The sequence below is a fragment of the Pongo abelii genome, chromosome 17 (assembly GCF_028885655.2).
Source record: "Pongo abelii isolate AG06213 chromosome 17, NHGRI_mPonAbe1-v2.0_pri, whole genome shotgun sequence".
Lineage (NCBI taxonomy): Eukaryota > Metazoa > Chordata > Mammalia > Primates > Hominidae > Pongo > Pongo abelii.
In genome coordinates this window covers 83,712,690-83,740,502 of record NC_072002.2, presented here as the reverse complement: position 1 = coordinate 83,740,502, position 27,813 = coordinate 83,712,690, and the positions used below count along the sequence as shown (strand labels likewise).

At 35.9% G+C, this 27,813-nt stretch overlaps 1 protein-coding gene across 1 annotated transcript in view; it reads left to right on the top strand.

Moving 5' to 3' along the window:
• Positions 1–27,813, top strand: part of TMX3 (thioredoxin related transmembrane protein 3) — a 40,861-nt gene that overhangs the window by 2,053 nt on the left and 10,995 nt on the right. The window contains 8 exon segments of the mRNA NM_001132711.1: positions 1,671–1,710; positions 2,943–3,066; positions 11,071–11,116; positions 12,360–12,440; positions 14,483–14,582; positions 15,203–15,280; positions 21,169–21,235; positions 24,706–24,804. Of these exon segments, the coding sequence (NP_001126183.1) occupies positions 1,671–1,710; positions 2,943–3,066; positions 11,071–11,116; positions 12,360–12,440; positions 14,483–14,582; positions 15,203–15,280; positions 21,169–21,235; positions 24,706–24,804 (635 nt within the window).

Sequence of the window (27,813 nt, the reverse complement as noted above, 5' to 3'; positions counted from 1 at the left end):
GAGCTGGTGCCTTTTTTTTTTTTTTTTTTAAACCTCTTGACTTGCACTGTCACAGTAAGTGAATAAAGCTGTGATAGTTTCAGTTTAGCTTGTTGTCCTGATTGACTACCTGGACACCTGATGGCATGACCAAATGGGTTCAGTGAGAGGGTGATCATACAGTGCTGTTCTGTAAGAGCAAAAATCCTGACAGTCCCATGGGGGCACTTTGCTGGTCGTGCTGTTGGGTCCTGGGGGATGCTAGCTGATTGTTTACAGAAAGTTTTTGATTCTGAGAAGAACGATTGTTAACAAGGAGATAATCTTATTAAACTTAGTGCCTTGTGGGGTGTGTCACTACAGACTTCCTCCTTCAGAGTGTCCTAATAGGGGCAACTCTTCCTGAGGAGGAGGAAGGGATTCTGCTCCGAATAACCATTTTGTTACCCATGTGGGTAACAAAGGACCCTACTCTGAAAAAGGGGACCTTTACCAAGAGCAAACTATGTTCGTCAGCTAAATGTGGAAAATGAATTGTTCCTTGCTCCAGAGCAAGCAGATGTGCAACCACTTGCCTCCTGGATCCACAAGAGATGGCCCATGGAAATTCAGACAGGATCCTAGATTGGGCAAGAATGCATGGACTGCGACGGTTGTGAGAAGACACCATAACAACGTGAAAAAGCTGTCTTGCTTGTCAGACCCCGGTCAAGGCTAACAATACTGTCCAGGGACAGGTTCATAAAGCCAGTGGGCCAGGGTATTCTCAGCAGATAGAACATGGTGGGCCTCTCATTCTGTCTGCAATGTTCCTGTGGCTACTGATTGCAGCTGACATTTCTCTGGGTTTCGCTTAGCCATTCCTATGTGTTCCAATGACTTGGGCCACACTGTCTAGGCCCTACAAGACCACCTTTGTTTCCTGTTCAGTTACCTTAAGAACACCGCATCTGATAATGACCCTGGATTTGTGGCCCAAGCTACACATCAGTGAGCCCAATTATGGGTGATACAATGGGCTCTTCATGTGCTATAAACTCTGATCCACAGGGGTGGTTGAACATTTTAAGGGACTGTTAAAGGTTGGGCCTAACCAGCTGATGGTAAGGTACAGTACCCCGGCTGGACTACACATCTCAGGGGAGTGATCTGGGATCTCAGCACAGGAATTCCTCAATCCAATATTTTTCACGAGCATTTTATGAACACTGAGCCATCATTACCAGGAAATGGTGAGAACACTTCTAAAATCCAAGTTCCCAAATGCCAACCAAGGACCATTCTTACCAACAGTTATTTCTAAGCATAGCAGCCTCAGGCTTCCTTTGGTACCTTTTCTACAAAGGTGTAAAATGTTCTAGAAGGGCAAGGAGCTTAGGCATCTGTTTGTGTTTCTACCAAGTCCTACTTTAATTCTTTTTCTTGGAGTCTTTCCTCCTAATTACTTTATCATTGATCAGTTCTCTGCTTTTATCTTTGAGATGTTTAATGGATAGGTCACTGAGTAAAAATTTTTGAATTTTTACTGAGTAAAGAATTATTACTGAGTAAAGAATTTTTACTGAGTAAAGAATTATTGAAGGAATTTGGGTCTTTCCCTTATATTTATCAATGTATTATCTCTGCCTGTACTATACAGTTGTAAAGTGGACACAAACATACAATCAAACATTCGTTTTCCTGTTTTTTAGGTTTAAAGAAAATCGAAATGATGACATTTGGCTTGTAGATGTAAGTATGTAAATTTTATATGCTAATTACCCACCCCTACCATTTTAAGTATTATTTTCTATTCTACTCTACCCAAAAATGGCAGTAAACAGCTAGTGCTTATGTATATACTCAATTTGTTTTCTTAAGTATTACTATATTTGAGATTTTACATTAAAAAGAACCTCAGAGTTTTAAGGTTCCATGCAAGGGAAAGTATTTTTGATGAAATTTTGGGGGTGAGGGTATTAAGAGGAAAAGCTGGAAACCTGTCTTACAATGAGGTCAACTTTTGGGTTATATCTTAATAATATAGGGTATGATTTTATTACAGAATTCACTCTTGTTTTCTTGATAGTTTCCAAGAGATTGAGTATATTAATATCACTTAGTCAAAGTCATATTTTCATCTTAACAGTGGACAAAATTAAATTTTCACCTTCCTTTCTTTAAAGTTTGGAATATATTTAAACCTTATGATAGTTGAGATTTAACATGCCTCAGCAAAAAGTAGAATAGCAGCAAAAGAGTTGGAGAAAGAATGGCAGAGTTGACAGAGGGTCCACTGTTTAATTCTTTCTCCTTTTCTGTATGTTTGAACATTTTCATAGTATAAAGTTAAAAAATCTTGTTTCATGAAAATACAACAAGTAGTTTGTAACACCACTTAACTAGGGGAACGTGAGTATCACCTCCACCATCTGGTAATTCTAAAGAAGAGTAAAAGACTGACTTTAGTTTAATCAACCTGGCTTGTCTCTATGCCAAATCAGTCATCTTAGTGACCTCCCCTTCTTGCCAGTGGTTACGGTAGAAGTCAGCAAAGTCACCTACTATGTTGACATTTTTGTAATAGAAATTGATTGAAATTATCATTAACAATTAGGTGGGTATGTTGTATATATATGTTTATTTTGTGGATTCATTTTATATAAAACGTTTCATATAGAACATTTCCTTGGAAGTAAAGACATTTTTATTGTAAATTGTGTATCTGTTTTAAATAAGTATCAGTAGTCAATTAAAATGAGCTAAAGATAGTACCGTTTTTGAGGTATCTAGGTTTATGTTTGTATGTTTTGATCTTTCATTATGTGTCTACTTTAAAAATTATATTTAAACTTCTTGTCTAAAACATTATTAGATTATTTAGTCAAAGGGATTCTTTAAATATTAAGATTCATATTCACTGTAGCACAACATTTTAATGGTTATCTTTTTTGTTTTTTGTTTTTTGTTTTTTTTTAAATAAGTTTTATGCACCATGGTGTGGCCATTGTAAAAAGCTGGAACCGATTTGGAATGAAGTTGGTCTTGAGATGAAAAGCATTGGTTCTCCAGTTAAGGTTGGAAAGATGGATGCTACTTCCTATTCTAGTAAGCCTTCACTTAGTTTATTATTTTAGTGTTCTCACAGCAAAAACAATTATATGCAGCAGTATTCAGGGTGGGAGGAAGACTCTTTTTGCTCATGTAAAATTCAATTATCTTAATAATTTAAGACTGTATACTTTATGAGTTAAATGAATTAGCCATTGAACATGTAGTATGTAGTATGTGTTAATTTTATGCTTAACAGATGTTTAAACCATCTTTTCTCCTTTGAGCCCACTTTAGATAGTTTATATGAGGCAGCTATAAAAGGATGAGTGTTAAACTATTGATATTGCTACTTGAGTTCAGAATCAGTTTTTTTCTGAGTAGCCTGAGATGTACTGTAAAGAAAAAATGGGAACTTAAAGGATGAATTGAGTTAGGGTAAATACAAGTGAGGATCAGGAAGGTTTTCACATTAGAAAGAATACTAGAGCAAAATAATAGAGTGTAAAAGAGGTTAATGAGTGTGTACTAGAGAATAGAATGAAGTGAAGGTGAGCAAACCTTGGTCTGTAGGCCAAATTTCTCCCACTACCCATTTTTATAAATAGAGTTATATTGAAACATAGCTATTTGTTATCTGTTTATGACTGTTTCTGTGCCTCCATGGTGGAATTCCGTAGTTGTGACAGAGGCTGTGTGCCCCAGAAAGCCTAAAATATTTATCTGACCTTTTATACCAACACCTGTTTTAAAGGATTTGGGAAAAAGAAGTTAAATTTAGAGAAGTGTGACGTATCATAGAATTTGGAAAGAACGTGGCTTTCAGAAAGCAGATTTGGATTCAAATCCTTGCTCTGCCTGCTGCTTTTGCTGTGTAACACTGAGAAAGTTTCTGAACAAACCAATCTTTGGTTTCCATATTGATAAATACATAATTATAATGCTTCTTTTATTGGTGGTTTTGAGGTTTGAATGATCCAGCAGATATAAAATCTTTTGTATTCAGTACATGCAGTTTCTCTTTCATTAGTGAAGAAAGTGGAAGTATGTAATGTATATTTCTTTTTAGGAAATCAGCAATTTTACTTTGGAGCAAGACAGAGCTATGTTTTAATCTCAACTTTGCCATGTCCTACTTTTGTAGCTTTGGGAAGCACTTAACCTCTCTTAATTTTAGTTTCTGTAGCTATAAAGGAGAGTAATAATCCTCAAGGTTGTGGAAATCATATTAATATCTTGTATTTAAAACCCCCTAGCACAATGGCTGCACGTATATGACACTAAAGGATAATGCCACATTGTTAAGAGCTTCCCCGGTCAGGCATTGTTTTGGATTTTATCACTTGTCAGTAGGAGGTAATACACATTTTTGTGAAGGCAATGACTTGATAAAAATATTTTTGGCAGCAACTTTTAGGATGGAAAATAAAGAGTATGTAGAAACAGGGAGATCATCTAAGTCAGCCTTGTGTATATATCCTGGTGTTGGATGCTGGGAGCCTGGTGTTGTAGGTGGTGACAGCAGAGTACAATGGAAACAGTAATTTTCATAGACATGTTCCATACTAAAATCACAGAAGTAACAGATTGGTTGGCTTTGTACTGTGAAGAAAACAATAAAAAAGAATAGTGTGAGATTCCTAGTATAGTTGCTGAACTATGCTACCACTGGGTATATGCAAAATATCAGTTTTAATTTTGTGTGCATTTCTAAGTTACCAATGATTTTGAATTTGTGGTCTTTTAACTGATGTTTGTGAATAGGGACCTACAGTGTAGGTGAGATATTAGTGCTGGAATTATTGAGTCACCCAAATGAAACGTTGAAATTTTGAGAGGAGAAGAGATAAATGGCAGAAATTGTTAGAGAAGGAGAATAATATGTTTGAGTTGATATTTCTTTGAAATAAACTTTTAACAATGTCTAAGAAGTTATCGTTTTCCACTGTTGCTCATGAAAGTAATTTCTTCTTTCCTTATATATATGTATATATATATACACATACACACATATATGTTTAGATGTGCATACACATATTTATTCATAGATACGCTTATTCATTTATTCACTCAATCACTATTTACCAAGTACTATTTGTCAAACACTGTGCTAATCTCTAGAGATTAAATAAAGATCCAGACAAATCCTGCTTGTCCTGGAAATACTTACAACATAATAAAGGGAGAAAGATGAATAAACCAACAAGAGCAGTAAAGTCTCAAAAATGGCAAATTGCTGTGATCACTTGAATAGGTCAATGGAGTCATAGAGTCATGTATAAAGGAATATGGGACTACGAAGAAAAATAGTCAATGAGAAAAATAGTGCATATAAACCAGTAAAAGTCTCAGTGGTAAAGTGTTCATGTAATACTTCAGTGATAATTAACAATTTTCATTGTCACATTCTATATTGTATCTAATTCATTCATTTATTATTCAGTATTAAGTGCCCCTGTGTACTACTATTTATTAAGTGGCACTATGATTAGGGAAAAACATAGCCAAGATTGTTTTCCTGAGTCACTTAGAGAAGAAAGTGTTTTAAATGCTATTTTTAAAAAGCAGTAGTAAGACCTCATATACAGGTTGTGACTTTTTACTCATTGGATATGGAATGCTAAACCTCCACCATCCCCCTCTCTCAACTACTTGCCCCCGACATTTCATAGTGTGGCTTGCTTGGAAATCCTACTTGAATTATCCAAACATAGTTAATTGAAAAAAAAAAACCCTTTGTAGAAAAGTTATAGAGTTAGCATTCATTCATTTAGCAGATACTTAATGTGCTTACCATGTTAGGATATGCCTGGCACATACCAGGGTACTGGTGATACATCATTGAGCAAAACAGATTAAACTTTCTGCTCTTATGGAACTTATATTCTTGTGGGAAGAGGCAGACAGTAACTTGTGAACGTAAGTCAATTGTCTAATATTATTTTCTAGACCATTATTAGAGTTAAATGTCAGTGATGAAAGCATTATCCACTTAAATATTAGCACCAAGGGAATGTTTTATGTATAATGAAGAAACTTATCTTCCTAGTATTAAAGAAGTTAAGTATTCAAAAACCACCGTTCACGTATTACAAACAGATTTTTGCCTTGTGAATTTCAGAGTTTGCCTAAATTTTTAAGGCAGTTCAAATACAGACATTTTAGTAGAACTTGGAATCAAACAGGTAAAAAATGGAATTATTTTCAAGTCATCTGCCATTGTTATTCTAGGTCTACCTATAGAACACTAAAGGATTGGCTGTTTCATAGATACCTCTTGCAGGCCAGTAGGTTGCTTTTCAGACAGTCACAATATCACTGTTGCTCAGCATGTAATTTGTAGACAACCTGCAATAGAATTACCTGGGTACTTATTGTCAGTTCAGATTCTGAAGGCCCATACCAGTCCTACTGGTGAAAAGTGAAAATCTTTGCAACTGGGTCTTGAGAGTCTGTATTTTTTATTTTATTTCTTTATTTCTTTCTTTATTTTTTTGAGACACAGTTTTGCTCTTGTTGCCCAAGCTGGAGTGCAAAGGTGCAATCTCGGCTCACTGCAACTTCCACCTCCCGGGTTCAAGTGATTCTCCTGCCTCAGCCTCTCGAGTAGCTGGGATTACAGGCATGTGCCACCACACTCGACTAATTTTTTGTATTTTTAGTAGAAACGGGGTTTCACCATGTTAGCCAGACTGGTCCCAAACTCCTGACCTCAGGTGATCTGCCCTCCTCCTCAGGTGATCTGCCTGCCTTGGCCTCCCAAACTGCTGGGATTACAGGCATGAGTCACTGTGCCTGGCCAAGAGTCTGTATTTTTAGCAGCACTTCAGATGATTCCACTGCACACTGAGGTTGAAAAACTACAAAGTGTACAATGTTATTTTGGTAGAGAGTTACAGGGTTTTAGTTTGGGGTGAGATAAGACTATTCAAAGTGATCAAGTTTATAAAATTTCTAGAAGTCTTTGATAATAACTCCTTTCTCAATCATGTATTAAATCACTGCAGTGGTTGGAAGCAAATGCCATCAGACTCAGTCCAGCAAATCTGTGTGTATAGAATTTTTGAACTAGAGAAATTTGAACTATTATGACTTAGTCTACTCTGTGTTTGGAATTGTACCAAAATGTCTTGATGCATGGATTTAACTAATACCATAACCAAATAATATAAAAAATTATGTCCAGTGTAAATCCAGATAGGTGTTTTAGCTTTTCTTTTTGTACAGACCTCTTCAAAATGAGTGCTAAAAATATTTCTGATTTGGGAGTTAAAATATGACATAATATTACCTGTAGTGGCATGCTAATCTTTATTATGGAACCACTGAAATCCTGTTACTCTCCAACCAAAGTGTGACAACATTTTATGATGAAGATCACACTTGAGCTCTCTTTCATGTGTAAATTTGGAATGACATTTGGCCAATAACATTCTGACATCTTGTTCATAGATTGTAGTTAAAAATTAATTTTGCCTTTCTAGATTATAAACTCTTTTTGGTCACTGACTGTTTCAGGGCTTCTCAACCTTGCATTATTGACATTTTGGGGCCGGATAGTTCTGTGGGTTTTTTTTTTTTGTTTTTGGTGCAGGGGAAGTCAGTGACTGTGTTTCAGGGATTATCAGCCTTGCACTATTGACATTTTGGACCAGATAATTCTGTGGGATTTTTGTTGGGGGTTGGATGGGAGGAGGAATCCTGTGCGTTGCGGGATGTTTGGGAGCATCCCTCACCTCTACCCACTAGATACCAGTTGTGTTCTCTCCCAATCTCCTCCTACCCCCTTACTCACTGTTTTTAGAAAACAAAATGTCTTCAGTTGATGGTAAACCACTGCCGTATATTATACCCTTTTCATGTTAGACACATGGTGACATTCAGTAAATACTAAAACAGGTGGAATCTTTGAGCTAAAAAGGACTTTAGAGGTTGAGTAACTCCTCACTCCTTTCGCCCTTTCCCATTTTATAGATCAAATAACAAGGTAAACTAGAAGTGAAATGACTGAGTAATTTCGCACATCAAAGTTAGAAACAGAATTAGGCCTAGTATCCAAGATCACCATGATTCACATTCCTACTTACCTCTAGCATCAAACTGTTACCATTTCAAGAAGAAAATAGAAATGAAGGAGAAGACTTCATGCTGAATGTTGTTTTATAAACATTTAGAATCGTAAAACTTCGATTTTGTTGCAAATGGACTCTTCAATTTATGAAGGAATTGAGCTCAGATTTCTATATAAACTATTTCTCTCTAATATGAAAAAGAATAAAAAATTTAAAGTCAGTTAGACTGAGTTTCAGTCTCAGCCCTGCTACCTAATCAATGTTTGCTCTCAAACAAGTTACCGAATCTTCCTTAGTTTCTTAATCTGAATTAGCTCTATTTTTTTCTTCCTCACAAAATTGTTTGCTCTCAAACAAGTTACCGAATCTTCCTATTTTAGTTTCTTAATCTGAATTGCCACTATTTTTTCCTCCTCACAAAATTGTTTTGAGGTGCAATTTTAAAATATTAACGCCAGTTATAAAATATTCTGCACATTAATTTTATTAATACTATGTGTGCATTGATGTGTCAGCAGCTAATTAACGAAATCAGGATCAAGAGTAGAAAGGAAAAGGATCTAGTATTTAAGAATCTTCTATGTGCCAGACTCAGATTGTGTTCCATCTATTTTTTCATTTAAAAATCCCAACCTGTAACCCTACGAGGTGAGTAGTATTCTCAGAAGGGGAATCAGAGAAGTAAAAAAAAGACATCCAGAGTTACACAGGCGATAAATGAAGTTGGAATCCTAACCGGGGTCATTATGTGTTTATAACTCCCACTTTGTTTGCTTTCTTTTCATTTGTTCGTGTGTTCGGTTTTTTTTTGTTGTTTTTTTGTTTTTTGTTTTTTGTTTTTTTTTGAGACACAGTCTCGCTCTGTCACCCAGGCTGGAGTGCAGTGGCTTGATCTCAGCTCACTGTAAGCTCCATCTCCCGGGTTCATGCTATTCTCCTGCCTCAGTCTCCCGAGTAGCTGGGACTACAGGTGCCTGCCACCATGCCCGGCTGATTTTTTGTAGTTTTAGTAGAGACGGGGTTTCACCATGTTAGCCAGGATGGTCTCGATCTCCTGACCTTGTGATCCGCCCGCCTCAGCCTCCCAAAGGCTTTTTTTAAATGTTATACTGCCGTTCCCCTTTAGAGAAATCTAAGGCTGAAGTTTTATAGAAATTACTATCAATTAAAATTACATCAGAAGTGAAGGTTAATGTTAATTGTCAAGAAGCCAAAGGATGTGGGTTGGGTGATAGATCTCCATTATTTCAATGTGAATACTGAGGTCAAGGAAATGATGTAATAGGGTCAAGTGTGGAGCTGGGATTTTTCTCTCTGAGGCCTATCATGAGATCCACAATATCAGGCTATGAAGCACAACCAGTATGTTTTCTCATTGATTGCATACTGTATTTTCTTTATTTGATTTGTGTATAAATATATTTTGATATAATTTAAGTTATACAGAGGGACTACTAGTGGAATATAACTTTGTCTCCCAATCAATTATATTATTCTTTATGTTTTGGCAGTTTTTTAAAATGAGTTTTAATTGAAAGTAATAAGGGATTTTATTTCCCTGTCTTCTTAATTTGGAAAGGGGTCATTAAAAATATTCATTATTCACATAATCTCCCCAAAGTAGTTTCTGTGTTTTTGCTGGGAAGAAAGTAGTCTCCATACCCACAGTCTCCAGTTAGAACATACTTGACAGAATGAAGTCCTAGATGACAGATGGGCACAAATAAATTATGTGCTTGCTCTGAGTTTGCATGTCTGTTCAGAAGCAGGACCTGTATCTTCAGAACTTGAGTTCTTAATTGTTACCTCTGCTGTTTATGCTACCTCTTAGGAAAATACGTGTCGGCCACTGTCTAGGTCCCTCTATTTACCTATCTCCATATGTTTAAGGGAGAAACTAGAGTTGACAAACGAAGGAAAAATTTTGGATATTGTCACAGATCGACTCCTGTTATTCTTGTGAATTGAATTGGTGAGTTGATGAGAAACCAAAGATTAGTGAAGATTATACTAAAGTGATTGTTAAACTGGAATTCGGATGTAGTAGCTTCCTTACCCAAGTGTGATAACAAAATACCCTGGAAATAAAGACAATTATAAAGGGAAAGATCATGTGAATAATACAGTGGACTTTTCATATACTAATGTATAGTTTTGTAAATATCTTTATGGTATAACGTGTGTTAACTGAGAATATTTGATTTCTTTTTTCCTGTCCTAGTGGCGTTTTGTCTGTAAAGTAGTGTTGCATTAATTTGGTATATGATTTCTCTACTGTTTAACGTCTTATTTCCCTCTTGATATTTGCTTGTTTTTGTTATTATTTCTTCTTTCCCTGCAGAAGATGATATTGTAGCTACTATTCTCATTTTAAATTCATGTGAGGATTTCAGAATAATCTTTGAGATAATTAAAATTACTGTAGGTTATCACAAAAGCAGAAACTCCTAAAACAAAGTTGCTTTTCAGTCCTCTGTTGACCGTAGTAATTAATTTTGCAGATACAAGCTATGTTTTTAAAATTAGAATACACCGCAGTTATTTGAAAACTCAAAAAACACTAAAGGAAGAGATGGGCTTTTTTTTTTTTTTTTTTTTTGAGAGGAGTAAATGAGACCTAGACCTAGAAGAAATATCTGTCTTGGACATGAAGTCAAATGAGAAGTACTTATGTATTTTTATTTTTAGTTTTTTACCAGTATATCTTTTAAAATAAGTATTTTATAAATTTTTAACTATTCTTTTGACATGCATTTCTTGTTTTGTCATAGTATTTTGTGCAGGTCACAGATTGGACTATTAAGTAATTGTTTTGTATGAAAACGTCATGTTTTTTTCTTTTGTGTGATTTTATAATCTTAAGACTTAAAAACAACATATCTATATGGGTTGTATAAATATCTCTATTTTTAAAGTAAAAGGCTCATTTGTTACCTAGTTTCTCATATTTAAAAAAAATTTAGAATGCTTTGTTCTTTTTCTTATCAAGGCATTGCTTCAGAGTTTGGAGTTCGAGGTTATCCAACAATTAAGCTGTAAGTTGAGTGTTGTATGTTTATATGTGTATTTTTATTAGTTCACTCTACTTACGTTTTATTACGTTAATTTCTAGTAGATTCCTTGGAGGATTGAAGATTGGGGTTTGGCCATTCTTCATAGGTGAAGTATGTAGTTAAAGGAGAGGGACTGCTTCTTTATGCTTTTCTTCATATTTAAGCAATCATGTTGTTTACGGCTAATTCATGTGTTTTGCTTGCTGTGTGACACGCACTGTGCAGGACAAGTATACAGTCATAAATTATGAAAGGTCTTTCACCCTTGAGGAGTTCAAGTGTGGATTGTGAGATAAAAACAGAATCCAAGTTGATGATACTGTAATCAAGTCTAATAAAGTGTACAAGTTGAAAGACGTGATAATTCTAAAGGACTTGTTTTATAATCATGACTTCATTGAATTTTCTCATGATTTTCATTAATCTTATTTGGTAATGTGGGGAGCTTTGGAATTGTTCTGAAAGTTATTTTTATAATTAAGTTTAAAAAATATTTTAACATCTCAAATTTTTAAATTTGAGTAATTTCAATTTATATCTTGGGTTTTGTGTTGACCTTTTTCTTTCCCCCACTTTTTAAAAATGTTTGCTTAGCCTCTTTTACTTTTTGTGTTAAGTAAATCATCCTTTTGTTTCCTTCTGTTTAATTGTAGGTATTCTGTTGTGCTTCCCAATTTTTCCTTTTTAAAATTTTAGTTAATTAGGCACACAGATTAATTCATTGGTTGGCTTTTGAAGAATTATGTAAGTTTCTAGAAGAACTGTTTTTAATGCATCGTTTTCCTCTGTAATGTTGGAGCATCAAGTAACTGTGATGTTGTATTGCTTAACATTTGTTTTGCCTCTTCTAAAATATCTTACTTCCCTGTCCTTTCATTTACCTTTTGACAGGGAAGATAATGAGAATTATAGTACTTTAATTTTCCAAGCTCTTGACCATGAATGTGTAGATTATTTTTCAGAAGGCATAGATACAATGCAGTTATCAAATGCAGAGTAAAATATTTTCATGTAATTTTAATAGAATACAGCCTCTTTTCTTTTGTGTTACTGGTCCTCTGACCAGCCTAATGTCTACCATATTTTACATGAGAGCTACTTCTAAAACTTCTCTGCATTTACTATTTTATATAATATAATTTTATGAAATAATAGATAATGATTAACATTAAATATTAAAACTGTTAAAACAATCCAGGTTTTAATCTTTTTTTTTTTTTTTAAGATTAAAAGGGGACTTGGCATATAATTATAGAGGACCACGAACAAAAGATGATATTATTGAGTTTGCTCACAGAGTATCTGGGTAAGTTATTAGGAAAGGCCTTTACTGGTATGTTATTAATATTTGAAAATTAAATATATTTTAATAGACTGTATTGAACAAACATATTTTAAGTCAATATTGTAAGGACATACCTAGGTAAAATTTATTTGATTATTTACTTATGAGAGAAGATAGGATTATACAGCATATCCAAAGAAATACTTTAAAGAAACAGAGACCGTGGTTTGTATTATATACTTGTTAACCTCACATTTAAGTTCATTTTGTCTATAGAAGAATTTTCCCCAGTGATTTTTTAATACATTTTCCGGATTTTGATTACATGTAGCAACTCTGTGAATCTTAATTTTTATTTTATGATAATTTTGCTTTTGGACTGCCTGGTTCAGAGTTTTCAACAAAGCCTTGGGATATTATTGTATTGAACAGACTTGGGCTTTCATCCATACTCTTTAATACTCGAAAATGTATTTTAGATACAGCTAAAATATTTTGCCTTATTTATCACATACTGCTTTCTGCCAGCTGTGAGGTATTCGTGCATTTTATACTTAGAATGTGACATAGTTAAAACCCAAAGACCTGTTCAAGTTATCCCTATGGTTTTACTGATAAGGAAACAAATTCCTCTGTAAGCATTTTTTGGTGGTTTGAATTTGTCGTTGATTTTTTTAAATCTACATTTTAATGGGATATAAAGAAAGTCGGTGCTAATAATTATTTAACATGATTATGTGAAAGTTCTTGAGAATGTTCATCAAGCTGTGTTAATCTTTATTGGCTTTAAAGTATAGGCACTTATGAGTTTAATGGGATATATTATACTGATAGCTTTAAATAGCTTTAAGGTAAATTAAAATCAAATGAATTTGTTGGTGGCACAATACTGTCTCAAATTATTTGAGGAAATTCAGAGGATCAGGAGTGATCTTTATATATTAAAGTTTGTGGTGCTTACTAATGTAATTTTCACTATATTTTCTCATCGACCGTGTTTCATTTTATTTCCTTTGTGAATAAATAAATTTTGAAATAACTTTATGTTGTATGAGGGGAGTGCTAGTGGGAGGTACTGAATCCTCCCAGGATTTATATTAGTCATTATGTTTGAGAGATTTTTAATGAAGGGATTCTCCTGATGTAATTGGAGATGACTCTATTGTAGATGAAATTTCAGGAGTCAGTTCTGGAGTTGCTTTAATACTTATTACTAAGTATTAAAATAGAGGCTAGGGTAGAGTGATGATGCAATGCCTCATAAAGAATTTTGAAAATATATTTGCCTTTCTATGTTCTGTTCTTTTTATAAATGTGATAGAATGAAAATTATATATTACAGTATACACACCATATGTAAAAGACGACTACCTCTTCTTAGTTTTTTAATGATATTTTATAACCGAAGCGCTTCGTAATAATCTATGATGTAATTCATTTCTCAATCTATTTGCTTTGAAAAATGCTTGCGTAACATTTGTTTTCTCTTCATGAGGTTCCTATGCAGTGTTATGACTGTCATTTTCCATTTTATTTTTTCTGAAAATGATTAATGATATGCTTTTTATACTTTTTGGATTTTAACCTCCATAGGGTACTTAAAAAGTATATACCATTTAAATTGACAGAGTAAGATATAAATATTCCTAATGAAGTACTGTATATTCGTGGGATGGAATTCACAGTGTTTTTGTGAATGATCTTTTGAAAGGGAGAAAAAAATAATTCTCTTGGGAATTGTCTTGTTTTAGGCTGAGGATTCTAAATGGACAATACTTCTCTTTTTGCCCATCAAAATACTGGTAATGATGGTACTCTCTGAATGGATGTTTTGACACTTATTTTGAAACTGACAGATTAAATTGTGGGTACTATATTAACCTTTCATAAGTATGTGCAATAGTAGTCATGGACCACAATTTTATTATATTCATGTGGATTTTGTGATACACTTAAAATGCAGTTGATATATATTGAAACTGAGACATGATTATAGTATAAATAGGAGTAAATTATGTACTTTAGTTTATAATTTGTTTGTTTTTTGTTTTGTTGTGCAACAGGGCTCTAATTCGGCCACTTCCAAGTCAACAAATGTTTGAACATATGCAGAAGAGACACCGTGTATTTTTCGTTTATATAGGTGGAGAATCACCTTTGAAAGTAAGACTTTTTTTTAATCCACAAAAACAGTTGTATTGTAATTTAATTTACTCTATAATCAAGACTTCACTGGAAACACAGAACTTACTCTGCACTTACTAGAAATATTTTCATTCATTCTAAGCATTTCTTATAATAAAAACACTTCCTTGTATACCTTCTGTCATGTTTGCCTATATGAAACAGAAGTGTGTAAAAAGTGAGTAAATGTTGCCTGCCTTAGTATTTTTTCTATTATTAACCTGGTTATTTAAGTCTTGTGTTGCTTTTTCAAATTCTGAGTCTTTGAGACTGCAGACTTTGTGTGTATACGCATGTATCTTCCTATAATCATCACCATCATTTTGTCTAATTTATAATTAAATGAATACATACCAATTGAACTTGTGTTGTATTTAATGAACTTTATCTGCAGAAAGGTAAAAACTCTTAATTACGTTGGCCTTTGCCTTGGAAACAATTTTATTTGCTTACATTTCTTCTCTTCACCTAAAGGGGTGTAAGGTAGCAAATTACAGTGATGACTCTTACTACATAAGGTAACTCTCATTGTTTAATGAGGAATGAATTTTGGCGTTTAATATTTTTCAATGACCTTTTTTCTGTTTGTATCTTCATAGGAGAAATACATAGATGCTGCTTCAGAATTGATTGTATATACATACTTCTTTTCTGCCTCAGAAGAAGTGGTTCCTGAGGTAATATTTAAAATTTGATTTTAATGACACAATTTTATTTATTAAATTATTACTTGATTTAATAAATAAAATTGTGATTTTATTGCTTGATTAAATTATTGATTTTAATATCAGATTTATTTACTGCGATATGTGTGGAAAGAGTAAACATGCTGATTCTTTACTACTGGTATTAGATTGCTTTTTATTAATTAACAAATACCATCAGATTCATAGCATTTAGGGATTTACATTAGTGCTTCTTGCTTTTTAAAATAAAAGTAATGATGACAAGTGATACCTCAAACTCCTAAATTGGCTTACAAGTGGTAGATTATTGTGTGTGTGTTTGTGTGTATGTGTGGTGTGTGTGTTGCAGATAACAGTCTTTTTTGGGTCCTCAAACTGAGATAGTGGTCCTCAGTAAACAAATTGATAAACAGGATATCATAAGTGCTATGAAAAAAAAAAAAAAGGCCAGGCACAGTGCCTCATGCCTGTAATCTCAGCACTTTGGGAGGCCTAGACGGGTAGATCACCCGAGGTCAGGAATTCGAGACCAGCTTGGCCAACCTGGTGAAATCCTATCTCTACTAAAAATACAAAAATTAGCCAGGCATGGTGGCACGTGCCTGTAGTCCTAGTTACTCGGGAGGCTGAGACAGGAGAATCACTTGAACCCGGGAGGCGGAGGTTGCAGTGAGACGAGATTGCACCACTGCACTCTAGTCTGGATGACAGAGTGAGACTCTGTCTCAAAAAAATAGTAATAATAATTAAGGCCAGGCCCGGTGGCTTATGCTTGTAATCCCAGCACTTTGGGAGGCCGAGGCGGGCGGATCACAAGGTCAGGAGTTTGAGACCAGCCTGGCCAACATGTTGAAACCCCATCTCTACTAAAAATACAAAAATTAGCTGGGTGTGGTGGTGCATGCCTGTAATCCCAGCTAGTCAGGAGGCTGAGGCAGGAGAATTGCTTGAACCCAGGTGGCAGAGGTTGCAATGAACCGAGATTGTGCCACTGCACTCCAGCCTGGGCGACAGAGTGAGACTCCGTCTCAAATAATAGTAATAATAATAAGTTAAAAAAATTAAAAAGCAGTATAATAGTTGGGGCAAATAGGAGTGGGATGGGTGCTGTAGGTTGATTGGTCAAGAAATGTTTGTCTCAGAAGAAAATACTTGAACTGAGACTTTTACATGATATGAAGGAGCCGTGCAAAGATCTGTGGATACAATACGCCAGAAACAAGGAACAGATAACTGAAGTCCAAGACGAGAACACACCTGACATGATACAGGAACAAAACAGTAGGCCAATGTGACCGTAGTGCCTACGGTGCGATGGGAAGTGGGTGGAGGACAGTGTAGGCTGTGTAAGTCGTGGCAGTGCATGTGATGAGGTTGAAGGTGGTGAAGAACACGGACTGATGTTCTTGTTTAAGGAGATTACTCTGTGCTAAGTGCAGAGTGCGTTAGATAGATATGAGTAGATCCACAGCTGTCAACTGAACTTTTGCGGTAATCTAAGAAATTTGGGCTTGATGGTTAGTGAGAGAGTTGGGAAGAAGTGAAAGGATTGTTGTGTTTAGAAGATAGAATTGTCAGAGCTTGTTGATATGGAAGAATAGGGATGAATCAAGGGTGACTCTTAGATGTTTTGGTTTGAACAATTCGGTAGATGGTGGTGGTTTATGAACTTGAGGAATATTAGAAAAGGAAGAGGTTGAAAATATGGAGAGTGAAAAGTGCTTTGAATTATTCATTTTAATTTGATTCAGCATGTCGTATTAGGGATCTAAATATAAGCATCAAATAAGCAGTTGGACATAGGGGTCTAGAGTTAAGTCAAGGCTGTGTAAAGAACTTTCCCTAGACATGGGAAGCAATTTTTTAAGGAAATAAGTAGGCCCAGAACCTGAGGTCAGCAAAGGAAATGAGAAGAAATAGTAAATTAGGAAAAAGAGATGAATTGGAAGCCAAGATGAAGTGTTTTAAAAGGAGTGAACAGTTTGAGAATTTTGCAGAGTGATCAAGAAAATAATGAGAGGAAAATAACCACAATATGTGTCCACTTGGAGGTTTTTGGTGGTTTTCAGAGGAATAATGGGGACAAAAACCTCATTGGTGTTTGAGAGACACTGACGGCAAGTAAGAAAGTGGAGACCACAAGTGTAGACTTCTCTTTAGGAAACTTTTAATGAGTAGGGGACCTTAGGGATTTGGCAGTAACTCAGGGGAAACATGAAAGAAATCAAGGGAGTTTTTCTTTTTTTTTTCTTTTGTATCAATATAAATTATAAAAAAAAAAAGGGAACCATTTTTCTTTTCATAAAGGTAAGTCAAACATTTCATTTCTTTTACATGTTTTAATGTTTAAAGATTTTAAGATTACAGACTTGCCTAAGTAGGTGTTTAATGCTTCCTGCAATATGTATATAGATGTTTATCTTATGTACCCCGCAATGATTTTCAACTCTTGGAGGAACCTCAGTTTCTGGACAACTTAAACCCATTTTGGTTTGCCAAGTATTTTATGCATATGTATTTACTTTTGGAGGGGAAGATAATGTCACGGGATCCTTAGGATGTCGCTTCACCAGCCAGAAACCTCTGTGGCCGGCGGTGCCTCTGCTTGGGTTTTGCTTGCACCCACTGGGCTTATTCTGCCCACTCAGCCTGGCAGGCTGCTCTTGGCTCATGCTACCGGCCCAGATCCTGTGCCTGCCAAGGACAAGCCAGGCATGGAGCAGCAAGGGGTATGTGAGTGAGCAAGCATGGAATCTGGCCACTGCGCACAGCCAGGCATGCTGGCTGCCATGGGGAAGGCAGCTCCAGGCACCTGCTCCATGTGAGGCTGCGGCTGGACCAGATGTACTGCAAGTGGCTTCCACTGCAAGAACCGGCATCTAGACAAGGGGAATGCAATGGTGCCTGAAAGCTCAGAAACACCAGGAACTGCAGAGCCCTGAAGAGGGTGTTACAGTGTGTCACAGCCCTGACTCGGTGAACCCCAAGGTCTGGGCTCCCAGAAGGGTCACAGCTCTTCTCTCCTTCTTGTCACCTGCAACATGGTGACTGGGGGGTATGATTCAGCCCTGTTTGCGTTACAGCCCCTTCAGTCCCTCCATTCAGTGGGTCCCAACTTTTTGTCCGGCATCCAGGAAGAATGAGGTACATGGACAACTGGAGGATGAGCAAGGTGGAGAGTAGCTTCATTGAGCAACAGAATAGCTCTTAGGAGACCCGAGTAGGTAGCTCCTTTCCACAGGCGGGTCATCTGGACAAGTCTGTGTCTCACTTAGTCTGGGGTTTTTACGTGCTCAGAATTGAGGAAGTGCATGCTGAATGGTCCATGGGTGGCCACAGTCAGGCCTGGAAAAGGCACGATCCACTTGGCTGAATGGTCATCAGTGAAGTTCTTACTCCAGGCCGTGGACTTCACCCAGAACTAGTAGCCTGGACCCCAGGCTTCAGGCCTTCCCTGGCCTGAAGTTGGGGTTTTACTGGGGACCCACCCCTTCCTGCCTAGGAACCTGTCTGACTCCCGCTGTCATCATCATACCGTCTGTGGCACCCAGGCTGTTCATGCCGAGGAGCCAGCCTCCCTCCCACGCTTGTCAGTGTCCAAAGCCTGGAGGAAGCCCAGGCACTGGTGGGAGCTGGCATGTCAGCGCCACCCCAAGCACACACACATTCCCGGCTAAGTTGCGACAACACTCAGGCTCGGCCACAACTTTGCTTCAAAATCAGAGCAGGCGCTGGGAGCAGGGAGAGGCCAGGGAGCAGGAGCAGGCATTTGTGAACCTGCAGGGGTTGGGGGATGGGGGTGGCTGCTTTCTGGGCCCCGGAGAGCTCAGGGATGCCGGGGTCCAGAACCACTCCTGAGCAGCTTCAGCTACACCCGGGAGCATGGGGCTCCCATCCCACGAACTTGGTAGCGGGTAGGACTCTCCTGCTTGTTCCCGGCCCCCACTGGCTCCACAGAGCATGCAGCCCCTGCCGCACCTCCCCTGCTGCAGTTGGCATTCCCTCAGCAGCTGCTCCAGACGGGCTGCCACTGCCATGACTAAGATGAGAAAAAGAGGCCACACTTGCCATCACAGTCTCCGACAGCGTTCCCAAAAGGTTTTTCTGGAATGCCTTAATGTAACATAAAGGATTAAAATGGACTGGAATCTGAACTTCTTATACATTTTTGTCTCCCAAGTCCAGTGAGCCACATTTTTGTATTAGAGATGAGAATTTATGCTAAGCCCTCATCTACAAAGCTTTGCAAGCAGTTGGCACTTGGAGTGCACCAGAGGGTTTGCTGTGTTCTAGGCCCTGGCACCATTTGACACCATCTTAATCCTCATATAACAATGGGGTGTCTTAGGCCAAAATCCCTGGAACCCAGAGGGCCTGGGTGGGCATATATATAGCATCTGTTATATGAGCATATTTAGTGTTTGTGTATTACTTCTATTGTTTTTTTAATTGGGCTTCTCAGCTAGTTTGTTTAGGCATTCTTTATTCCTGAAAATATTAATATTTGTCATCTCTCTTTTTTAGTTTTAAGGATGTATTTGGAAAAGTCTGCTAGGGGAAATAATAGTTACTTCACAATAATATGAGGAGTTTTATTCCCGTAGATGATTCTCAAGTAAGTGCAAAGCCCATAATTTTGTGGTCTTCCCATATTTTGAATAGTAATTTTTTGTCCTTCAGAGCTTCATTAGCTTTACAACGGGTATTTATGAAAACCCCACCCCAGGAGATGTAGTAAGGGGGTACAAGGATGAATTTAGACAGTTTCTGACTTCAGAATACTTACAGATGAACGAAGGAGATTGACATGCAGACTGTAACAGTAATAGAAGATAGTTGAAAAAAACACACGAGAAAGGAAGAGAGCTTCAGAATATGTGAGACTAGATGGCTGCAAGATTTGAGACTGTATCATTTGTGTTCTAGTAAGAACTATTCAGGGATATTGATGAAAGAGGGAGGTGCTGAATGTTGAAAAATACTTCCCAAGCATCTGTGTAGATGAGTTGCCAGGAGCAGGTGAATGGAGCATGCTTGATTAGAGCCTTACCTAAGAGCTCTTGCACTGCCCTTAAAATTGTTATTTTCATACTGCTATATCATTTTTTAATAGTAGTGTAACCAAATAATTCTGTATTATTTTCTCTCCCCTGAGATGTGCCTCCCTCCCTTTTTAATTTTTCCAGGATAACTGTCTTTATTTTTATTTTATTGTTATTTTACTTCATTATCCACTCATTTACTTATTTATTTGTCATTATTTTCAGTATTAACATGCTCATGTAATAATTCTTTGTGGCTTCTTCAAATTATTTGTCTTCTGATATTTGTTTTCTAGTATAATTTTACTCTCAAAATTAAATACAGCTCAGCTATAAGCAGCTGGTACTTTCTGAATGAATCCCTTATTACTACTGTAAGTGGCTTATAAAGCAGTTTACAGTTTCAGCAATGCTCTCAGTTATGGTATCTGACATAACTCTCATAATTGTTCTTTGAGGTAGGCAGTCTCAATGTCTTTATTCCACAGATGAGGAAGCAGACTCCCCTAGGTAAAGTGGCTCATTGTCACACAGCCAATGAGTGGTGGGGAAGGACTTAAACCTGAATAGGCTGGTTGATGTTTAAGTCTGTTATCAGTTAAGAATAATCAACGGTTTTTACTGTAGCAAACGACATTGTACAAGGGGATATATAAAAAGATTCAAATATACTTCTTGGATGAGTTTGGGATTGACTGTACTCTAACTGTTTGTGACATTCTTTTTTGTTATTTTTTGTGTGTTTGAGTTTTCTGGTATCTCAAGACTTTTGAAATTATAGTTACTAATTAGAATTTTTTAGTGATAAAAGTTATTTAAACTTCTGATTTTTTGCAGTATGTGACACTAAAAGAGATGCCAGCTGTGCTTGTTTTCAAAGATGAAACTTACTTTGTTTATGACGGTAAGTTCCAAATCTTTAACTCACATAAAACATTTTAAAATTAAAATGTCTATTATATGACTTAGATATAAAGATTATGTAAATGCTTCTACTGTTTAATGAGAATAACAGTTCTCATTACTTGAATGACTGATGTTTTGGGTTTTTTTTCACCCTTCAACTTTTAGTTGTTAGTTTTTATTCTGAGCTTTACCTACACAACATTTCTTTTTGTTGTTGTTTGTTATATGCGTTTTTGAGGAATAAATTCTATGTGATTTTTATACATTAAAATGTTCAGAATTTTTTTGAAGTAACATTTCAGATACAGAAAAGGCTTGAAGAAATAACACGTGTTCAATAGTGTTGAAGCCCCTGTGTATCCCTCCCTAGCGGCATTTCCCCTTAGTTTTTAGAAATAACTGCTTACCTGCTATTCAGCATTTCTTCATTGAAGCATAATACTCGGTCTATTTTTAAAATATTTTAATTGTAATATCAAACATACATCATAGTAAAGAGAACGGTAAAGCCCTACATACCCATCACCGAAGTTAAACACTTACCAAGATCTTTGCCCATCATGACATTTGCTCCAACTTCAACTTTCAATTTGTTGAAGTACTTTAAAGCAAATTGTAATGGCATTTCATCAGCATGTGCTTTATATTACGCATCTCTTTACAAAATGTAGACTTTTTATTTTTCTATAAACCACATGCAGCTACAACAACTAACATCATTCCTTGGTGTTTTGAAATACCTACTTTCATGTTTTCCAAACCGTGCTCTGACCCGGGGCAGTGCAGTAAACTCACAGGGGCTACAGGGGATATTTTAAATTTCAAGGGAAGCAGTGAAACTTGACATCTGTAGGACACCACAAAGCCACTCAAAAGCAAAAGTGAATGCAGACTCAGCTGATAGCATTCTTGCTAACATTGTAGAATCTAATTCAATAAAATTTAAAATTCAATTTCTTGTTCTAACTGCATTTCCGTGCTCGGTGGGCTCCTGTGGCTTGTGGTTGGAGGCCAGATAGGGAACACCCGTTCATTCAGAAATATTCTAGAATGTGTTTTTCTTACTGAATTCTATGTGACAGAAAGGAAACTAGGAATAGATGAGAGTTTGAATTGCTGAAATAATTCAAATGAGCAGAAGACTTTTCAATAAAAGGAACAATTTGTTTTATTATAAGCAGCATTTTAATTGTTTTGAGTCATGTTATAAGACTACATTTCTGATTTTTATTGTCTTTAAATAAATGTGAGAGCTGAATTTTATTTGTTTCTATAGATAATAACTATCCACTTATGCTGTCATATAAAAGGTACTATCTACATACTTAACTTCACATTTTCATTTTATTTACAAAGTAATCTGTGAGGTAGGTAATAAGGCAGCTAGATTAATACCCCAGTTTTACAAAGGATATAGCTAAGAATGTTAGATAAGGAGATAGACGTGTAATTAAATAAAGCAGGTTTATCATATGCTTATTCAGCCGTCCATTAATTGGATGTTTATTGAATGTCTGTATTAGACATTGGGCTTATAAAAGAACTTCAGAGAAACTTGTGTATGTGAAAATATGAGAAGGAAAATAATGTATAGTCACCCCTAGTCTATTCGCCTGCTCTTTGCTTGCAGTACTCCTCTTATAATAAGCACTTAATGTACGTGATCTTATATTTGATCATTACAACAATCCCTTAAAATCACTATTCTTACCATTTTACAGATAAAGAAACAAGATTAAAGAGGTTTTTTTTTCCAGGATAAAATACTTAATCAATGATATCAAAATTCAGTCTTCAAATCTCATATTCTTGTTCCACTATGTGTTTCTTAGCAATTCAGAGAGGCACTTTGTTTCTTCCTTTTTTAAAAAAAAAAAAAAAAAACTGATCGTATCTGTTTAAATATAAACAGATACCAGATTTTTGAGCCTGCCTAGGAAAGCATCCCCCTGTTATAAGCTCCATGTTTCAGATACATTCTCCCACACTTAAGGAAGACAGGAATATGATAAGTTTCTATAGGTATTGTAAAGGCCACATTTTTCTAACCTGCAGTAGTATTTAGAACCTGCCTGAAACATTCATACAAAGCAAGGGCTTTACTTTGAATCCTTATTTAAATATTTAATTGTTGCTAATGTTTGGAAGCATTGGAATAGGGACTCAGGAGGATATTTTCTTTCCTACATATATAATTTCAGCTTTTATTTTAGATTCAGAGTCTACATGTGCAGGTTTGTTACATGGGTGTATTGGATGATGCTGAGATTTCGGGTACAAATGATCCCATCACCCAGGTAATAAGCGTAGTACCCAATAGGTAGTTTTTTAGCCCTTGTCCTCCTCCCCATCTCCCTAGTGTCTGTTATTCCCATCTTTATGTCCATATGTACCCAATGTTTACTGCCCATTTATTAATGAGAACATGCAGTATTTGGGATAGTTTATTTTCGAATGAAATTCAAATTGATCACTGTATGCAATCTCGTAGAAAATTTGCTTTTAGCATGCAGTGGACATTGTGGCCCAGTAATCAATTTCTAGTTTTATGTTTATTTTCCTAATTTGTAAATTTAAATCAATAAATTCTTTGAGATTTGCATTGCATCACTTATTTTATGGGTTTGATAACTTGAAAGTGTTTTGTTTAGCAATGCAAGAAAAAGCATACCTTTCAAGAGGTCATTAAAATCCAGTCTTCAACCAGATGTATTGGTAGGCTTTTACAGACATTTGCTTTACATCACCTTCTTTTTTATGCAATTGTAATAATTTTGAACAATTACTTCAGAATTATATTTCTAATCAGGATGTAATATTTCTCTTCGATATTATATTTTTTATCTACTTAGCAGAGGAATTATTTTATATTGGAAAAAAGCTAAGGTACTATGATTTTATATGTGTATTTGTGTTAGTTGTACCGTTGAGAAAGAGTTGTAAACTAGGAAGAATATCATAAAGAGAGAAGAGCAAAGAAATTGTAATAAAAATTACCTGTAGTGCCGTGACCCAAGTATAACCATTGATCCAGGGGAACCATTTAGGAATAACTGACTTCATTTTATCATTCTATGAGTTTATCTTTTCATACTTTCTTTTACAAAGTTACAGTTATACTGTTAGGTATTGTATTGTAACCTGTATTGTTTTGTAATCTGTTCAATTATAAGTTTTTTTTGAAAATTTATAAATGATCTTTATCGACATATACCAAAATTTATTTAAGCTGTTTCCAATTTAGGATATTTTGATTATTTCCTTTATTTTTAATTATTTTTATGCTATTTTTAATGATGCTATAATGAAGATTGCTTTGTGCATTAATCCTTCTGTACATTTGATTGTATATTTATGGAAGTATGATTCTCTGTCAAGCGTTTTATACCTATTATCAGATTAAAGCTATTATAACTATCTTAAATTCATATTTATACTATAATTTGTCAACTTTGTCTTGGTTTTAAGAGTATGAAGATGGTGATCTGTCATCATGGATCAACAGGGAAAGGTTTCAGAATTACCTTGCTATGGATGGCTTTCTCTTGTATGAACTTGGAGACACAGGTAACAAGCATATGTACAAGTCTCCATTATGTTACATGATTTTTCTTTGATTGATTATTTAAAAATCTTATTTTGTAGGAAATGAATTTAAGCTCTATTTCTCAACTTAATTTTTTATTTTAGATCTGAATGCCAGTTCTTTACGAGAATGTAAACTGATATTACCAGAAGATATACCTTTGTATGTGGGTCAGTGATTAAAGAGATGGTTTACCAATAGAACTGATGGTGACAAGGAAAACAAAAAGCCTGGGTAATAAGAGAGTGAGAAAAATAACCAACTAAGAAGCTGTACTCAGAACTGATTTTGTAATAGGAGTTAAAATATAACTTAGCACAACCTATTTATAAGGCCTGCTTTTACCTGTGAAAGGGAAAAATGTAAGTTAAATTGGCATGGTTTCTTAAAGTTACGCTGTTGGAAATGACAGGCAATACAAACACAAACATGAATACAAAAATGAAAGCTATAAAAAGCTGATTATATGGTCTCAGATGCAAACTATAAAAATTATGAGAAGCTAACTGTAAGTTTTAGGAGAAAGTGTTTTATAAATTTATAGCAAATTAGAAATGAGAAACATTGGTTATTGGTGCCACATTTGTTTCCATTAATAGCTTTATGATAAGTGGGATGGACGTATAGCTTTTGAGTAAAACAATGAGAACATTTTATTCAAGACTCATTTTTTTTTTAATGTAAGTAATAGGCATAGGGTTTCCTATTCACAATCGCCTACTCTTTAATTAATAAAAATTAGAGACATTCTTACATGTTCTCCTGTTTGTAATGTTTTGGGGGATATTTCTGTTCTGTTCCTGAGCTTGCTTTTAATGTTCTGTGTCTGGTGATATTTCTGCCTTTGCTTATCTTTACAGAAGGAGCTGTGTATTAGCTCATTATTGGAAGTTGCCGGGGACAGTGTCAAAGACTGTGGTTTTACTTTATGATTCTTTTTTTTTTTTTTTTTTTTTTTGAGATGGAGTCTCTCTCTGTCGCCAGGCTGGAGTGCAGTGACGTGGTCTCAGCTCACTGCAACCTCCACCTCCCTGGTTCAAGCAGTTCTCCTGCCTCAGCCTCCCAAGTAGCTGGGAATCAGCGTGCACCACCACATCCAGCAAATTTTTGTATTCTTAGTAGAGACGGAGTTTCACCATATTGGCCAGGATGGGCTCGATCTCCTGACCTCGTGATCTGCACGCCTTGGCCTCCTAAAGTACTGGGATTACAGGTGTGAGCCACCGTGCCCAGACTTTTTGATTCTTTCAGAGTCATATGAAAGGAAAAGGGGGAAATGTAGGAATATAGTAGTTTTGCTTCGTATAGTAATCATAGGAGATAGCATGACCTTGAGGTGATTAAAACAGGTGGCTTTGGCTCAACCGAACACATCTTTTCCCAGATGAATTTGGAAACAGAAGTATGCTGTGGCAGTGTTCTTTTATGTGTCTGACATAATTGCCCCTGTTAGGCATCAGCTGTGGTCGTGCCCCTGCACTTCACCCCTACCTGTCCCCTTATGCTAGCACCATAGCAGCCTCCTGATGCTGTGCGGCTTCAGACACCTCGTGTCTTTCTCAGAAGTTCTAACTCTTGCCTACATCTTCAGCGTCATTTCACTCTAGCTCTCCCCACGCTCTTCCTTCTCGAGCCACACTAACCTTTTAGTTTCTTTTATTGTTATTACTATTATTTTATCATTTTTACCCAAGTTTGCTTGATAACCAGTTTCTTGAAAAGGCTATGCCAATTGCATCAAAGCACGTTTTTACATACTTTTTTCTTTGCTTGGAAATACGCAGTTAATTCATATTCATCCATCAAACTCAGACCAAATACTGCTTCCTTAGGAAAATCTTCACTGACCTCATCAAACTACATTAATTTATGCTGTAATTTTTTTATAGCAGCATATTCTTATTTTTAATGGGACATTGGATGAAAATGTCTACAAGTTCTATTGTGTTGTGCTTTCACAAGCACAGTGTTGTCTGTGTTTGCTCATCACCATGTCCTCGGAACCAGCCCGGTGTGTGGTACATTATTTGACACTCAATAATTGTTGAATTAATAAATGTGAGAAACTGTGTCTGTGTTTCTCAGAACCCTGTTGGTCTATGGGAGAATGCTCTGCATGTTGTAGACATTTTGAAAAAAACTCACGAACCATTTGAAAATTAAAGAACCATATAATACAAAAAAAGAATAGCAAATGAGATATTTCAAGAAGGTAGATGTCATTGTGAACTGTTTTCATCAGAGAGTTAGAAGACTGAAGATTGTGTAGAATTTAGACAGGTGTTTAAGCAGTATGGAATTAGAAGCAGCATTAAAATGCAGGGATAATACTAAAAGATTATGGATTTAATCCTACATGTATGTACCTGCTCTGAGCCAGGTTTATCCCCATATTTCTGTGCATCTAATCTTAGACTTAACTCTCCCAGTAACTCTATGAAATATATATTAGTTTTTGGAAATAAGTTGAAGTTTACTGAGGCACTTTCCTGTTCCCTGCGGCTTGGTATGGTGCCTAGAACATGATAGACACTGCTGGATAGCAGTGTTTGGTTTTCTGATTCTAACACCACTCTTCTGGTTATTACATCATGCTGGCTTCCTAGAAGATATCAGGATACATATGCTTTATGTCGTATTTAGGATTGAGTAAATGTGAGTCAGTTTAATTCTGCATATTATAACTGGCAAGTACTGAACCAGGATACCAAAGTCAACGGCCACGTAAAAATCATTTTCTTATTCTTCTAGACCATTGTTTTAGAGCTACAGTAATTCTTAGCAAACTTGTTTTTAATCAGCTTATTTCCTATGCTTTTAGCCTTTGAAAAAATAGTTATCTTTGTCAGTTTGTAGGGTGTAAGGAAAAAATACAATTCAAGCTTGTAAGTTGGTATAAAAAATATTATTTAAGTGTATAAATTATTACATATTTACTCTTATTTATATTTTGGGGTGGGACATGGAAGGGAATTTGTCACCTGGAGTTG